Source organism: Gavialis gangeticus, unplaced genomic scaffold (genome assembly GCF_001723915.1).
Source record: "Gavialis gangeticus isolate Ggan-Ray unplaced genomic scaffold, GavGan_comp1, whole genome shotgun sequence".
NCBI lineage: Eukaryota > Metazoa > Chordata > Crocodylia > Gavialidae > Gavialis > Gavialis gangeticus.
This window is the reverse complement of record NW_017729034.1, coordinates 51,498,052-51,502,674: the sequence shown is the minus strand read 5'-3', so window position 1 is coordinate 51,502,674 and position 4,623 is coordinate 51,498,052. Positions and strand designations below refer to the sequence as shown.

Here is a 4,623-nt window from a genome sequence, read left to right as displayed (position 1 = left end):
ACCTGATTCCTGAAATGAGACTGTGAACATTATTTGAGATGCACACTAAAACTGTTTCCAGTTGAATGAAATGGCCAAAACTATGTGATGAACAATAAGTGTAATAGGTAGAGTTCTTTATATTAAGATAATCATTATACAATAATATATTAAGATAATCTTTATATTAAGATTACATAGCTATATTAAGTACATTGGGAGGGGAGTTAAAAGTGTTATTTTATATTGTTTCAGGGGTGTAATTGGTAGCCATGTTGGTCTGAGACAAAAAGATATTAAAAAAACTATAACTCTTTGTTCCAAAATGATACCTTTTATTAGACCAACTGGAAAATGGCAAGAAAAATGTCCTTTTCTGCAAGGTTTCAGAATCAAAGTCCCTTCGTCAGGTTCTGGGAAAAGTGTAGATGGTGCAAGATGGTAAAAAGTCCCCATAGGTAGGAAATAAACTTAATTTTTGTGCAGAGGGAGCTGAAGATGGAAGACTGTCCCTCTGGGTCAATGAGAGTGTCATATATTTTATATTCTTAACATTTAACATTCATCCGAAGGGCAAAGGAAAGGCACTTGACCTGTAAAGGATAATGAAGCTCTTTAGCTGGTAGTATCTTTATCACATGCGTATATTTTGCATTCCTTACCAGTAATTTATGCAGGCTGACAAGACTAAATGTTATATTTAGTACTACAGTGGTTTATTTTTGAAAAAAAATAGGGCTATAAGGTTCCTTTATGAACTTTTGGTATATACATTTGCAACTCTTCCTGTTTTTAGTGCTCCTTTCACATGTATATGTAGTACTTATTAACATAAGTCAGCTATCTTCCATCAGATGAAGAATGTCCATTAGTTGTTGAGGTTTCTGGCTCACATTAGCATGTTACCTTGAGATTTAATCTTCTTGGATTTCAGAAAATCAGCACTACTGTGCTTGGTTAGGAGATGCTAATATAGCACTGCTGTTAGCATACAGATATGCAAGACATGATCCCAGTGTCTAGTTGCTCCAAACTTAAATTTGACTTCACACAACAGGAGGTGATAACAGGCATTCGAGGTCTTGGATAAGGGAAGAGCGAGAATTAGAATAAATTAACAATTATTATACATAAATTGATATTCATATTTTATTAATGTTGTACAGGGTATATTTTTTTAAATGTTAGTACTCCATGCTATACTCTCTAAATAAAAAAGGGAGAGGCAGAAAGCCAGAGTACCAAATGGAGAGGAGCTGTTCTAAGTAGCTTCTGTGACTCCTTGCTGTGTATGGGGCGGGGCAGAGGAGGAGGAGGAGGAGGTGAACTGGTTTTTGATGATAAGGAATAAACTGCCTGTACACTGTTATCCCTGTGGGGCACTTGCAGCATCTTGGTAGTGACAATTCAGTAGATGGCACTCTTCCTCTCTAAGTTGACATTCAACCAGTTTTTACTGATCAATTGAAAATGCCATTTTTGTCAGACATAAAACAATTGATTAACGTTCTTGTAGTTAATTTTTTTTGCAAAACCCGCAATGTTAATTCTGGTGCGCTGACGAGTTTCCAAACTGGGTAACTGCATTTTGCATACTTGAATTTGATTCCAGATGGATGGAGTCATTTTCTTTGCTGCTTGTCCAGCATTGTTTTTCCAGTGTTTCTGCTTTTTACCCTGGACAAAGGAGTGTTTCTGTGATCAGTTAAAGATTATACAACTATCTGGCTATAAATAGTTTTCATAATAGCAACCCGAAAAAAGATTTTTAAAAATGTATCCTGTTTAGGCTTAATATCAATGTGCTTCTAATGCATCTGCAGTTTTTCTCTTTGTTTATAATTTGACACTTTTTCATATAGTCAGCTGAACAAATTGGAAAACATCTCAGTGAGAGAATGTGCAGTGAGCCACGCAGGTCAGAAGGAGGAAATTAGCAGAACGTGTCCTAGTATCCTTTTCTAAAGGTGCTGTATTATGTACCACCACTTACTAAAATAATACATGTTTTTAGCATTCCATACTTACTTTGTAGAAATTAAGCAATTATATTTTATCAAGCGGTTATTTTCAGATCAGTTTAATTACTTTGCATTGTATATAGGGGTATAATTCAATCTTCATTCTTTTTACTGTTTAAAATCCTAGAATGTATTTGGAATTAGGGTTCCTGGGTAAAAAGAGGGGGTGGGGAACTATGCTAATTTAGTTAACTATTGTCATTGATTCAAGACTTCAGAAGGTGCAGTTGTGGTAAAAATGATGGGAATTTTAAAAAAATAATTTGGTATAGGACAAAGCCATATAACTTCTAATGTAATTGCTGGAGAAGAGCTTTGTAGGCACAAGAAGCTGTGAGGGTGTAATGAATAAGATATTCAAGCTCCTATGTATTGTAGTTTATGTGTTACTAAAATACATAGTAGAAATTATACTGTTTTAGGACGTCAAAATTATATACTCAGTAATTGGGAAATAAATTATTTTGGGGCTCTGTAAATTGAAGTTATTTTTTAAGTTTTGATGACCCATTTCTTTACTATAGATCAAGATATAGTTTAGAGTAACTGATCAATATTGCTACTTATCCCAAAGATTTATTCTACTATATTTTGGTACAAAAGTAAGTTATATCTAAAGATATAGCTTGCTTTATCTTTATCTAAAGATATAGCTCCAGTCTCTGATATTTCTGATATATTTTCTTAATGTAAATTCTCAGATATCAAGAGTATAGACTTATCAAAAAATCTGTTGTCATCGTGGGAAACAGTGATAGATATCGCTAGTGAGGTACAGAATCTGGAAATACTGCATCTCAGGTATAATGATACATATTTTTTATTTCCGCTGCTTTTGTTAGAGATATATGGCTTGATACTTAAATGAAAGCTTGATTTAAGGATCTAAATTTCCTTTTAAAAATAATAGGAGTTAAATGCCTGGCTACTTCTTATAAACTGGCTCTTATTCTTTTTCTGTTCTTGCCATATCTTCCAGAAGTATTGCATACTGAGGAAGGACTAGATCCCAAAGGAAGTTTTGGGCATTGTTTTGCCAAAACCAGAAATATGGGGGTAGCCCTAAATTCCAGTTTGTTTCAAAGCTTAAAGAAAATACTGTACAACTTAACAAATCATGATTCTATTTGAAGAGTGATTATTATTTCACAAGGCTGCTACAGTTGAAAAGTACAAATATGCCTTTATTGTTTTAGTCTACTTCACATATTTGACAGTACTTTGCACCTAGCTAGTTCCAGAATTTCCAAGCACATTGGAGGAAGCAGACTGTCTAAAAAGTTCTTGTAAATGTCAACAGGGAAGTTGAATCCTTGTAAAGAAAGTTTATAAATATAAAAAGTTTAAATAAAAAAGGAGGACATACTATTTAAAAAGGGTGTTGGGTTACGAACCAGAGTTTTAAAAATTCAAGTTGGCATAGTAAGATGTGCTCTGTAGGATTTTATAACAAAGAATGTTTTTTGCTGCTTCCAGGGTGACATCTTCATGGCTTGTTCAGGTACCGAGGGCTCACTTGGTTGTTGTGAACTTGAGCTAACTATTAATTATCTGGTGTTTTTCAAACCTGTTTTTGCTTGTGTTTTCATTCAGATAAGTTTTAAAGATTCTTCTCTTGTAGGAAAGCTTTAGACTAAGCTTGGTTTTCTGGGGTTTTTTTTTTTGCTTATGCTGAATGGTTTTTACCTTGGGATTTTTATCTCCCCAGGGTTTTTTTGTTTGTTTCTTTGTTGTTTTTTCATGTCTATCCCAAAATCAGCTTTTTCAGGCATCTGATTTTTATCTAAAGAAATACGTTTTATTAAGAATGTCTGTTTAGTACCAAACTGAAATATACTCTGGGGCCCAGCCCGCCTGCCCTGAAACAATGCTGGCTAGAATGTTGGACCACAGTGAGTAACAGGAAAAATCTCTCTGATAATATTTGTGTCAGTGAGTTCCTGCTTTACAAATAATGCCCCCCACTTTTTCACTCCCCCTGCCCCCAAGGGAAAAAGGTATCTTTAAATGGAGCAGTATTGCCAGGAGATAGGGAAGAAATTCACAGATTAGCATAGATGGTCCCAAATGTGTGGAGGGTTCCCCCACCCCAGTGGATTTAGAAGACGATATAAAGGGGGCAGATTCATCCAGGGTCATTCTACATTGTAGACTTGCAGTGCCCAACAGTGGCGCCCTCAAGCAAGCTGTGCTGCTTTGTGCCTCCTAAACTGGAAGTAGGATAGCTGTGTCCATTTGAGGTGGGGTATTTAACACTGGTGAATAATGGGGTGAAATAATCTGTCCCTAAACTAATTAATCTGCCCATGTCTCCCTATATTGACTGCTTCTGGAATTATCTGGTTGCCAGCTCGAAACTGTGTTGTGCCCTTTAGGGTGTCACTGTCAGGCATCATAACCTTTCATGTAGACATGGCCAGAGTGTGGTCCTGAGGTTTTCTCATAACTAGCTCTCTTTAGATGTAATTTTGCAAGGAGAAAGATGGGAGCCTAATCAGAAATATTATTTTTTCTGCCTAAGTAATCTATAAATGTTCTTTGCAGATTTGAGGCTTGGAAAACATGGTTTATGAGGACAGGCTGAAAGAACTAGGATTACTTAGTCTGGAGAAGAAGATTGAGG

The 4,623-nt window shown here is 35.6% G+C and overlaps 1 protein-coding gene across 2 annotated transcripts in view; it reads left to right on the top strand.

The window, feature by feature from the left end:
* TBCE (tubulin folding cofactor E) overlaps positions 1–4,623 on the top strand; it is a 73,888-nt gene that overhangs the window by 22,180 nt on the left and 47,085 nt on the right. For both annotated transcript variants that reach the window (XR_002099382.1, XM_019526932.1), the window contains exons 5-6: positions 1,842–1,930; positions 2,702–2,801. Coding sequence is in view for 1 of the 2 variants with exons in the window: in XM_019526932.1 (XP_019382477.1) it covers positions 1,842–1,930; positions 2,702–2,801 (189 nt within the window). In the remaining variant the exon portion in view is untranslated. The remainder of the gene's footprint in view (positions 1–1,841; positions 1,931–2,701; positions 2,802–4,623) is intronic.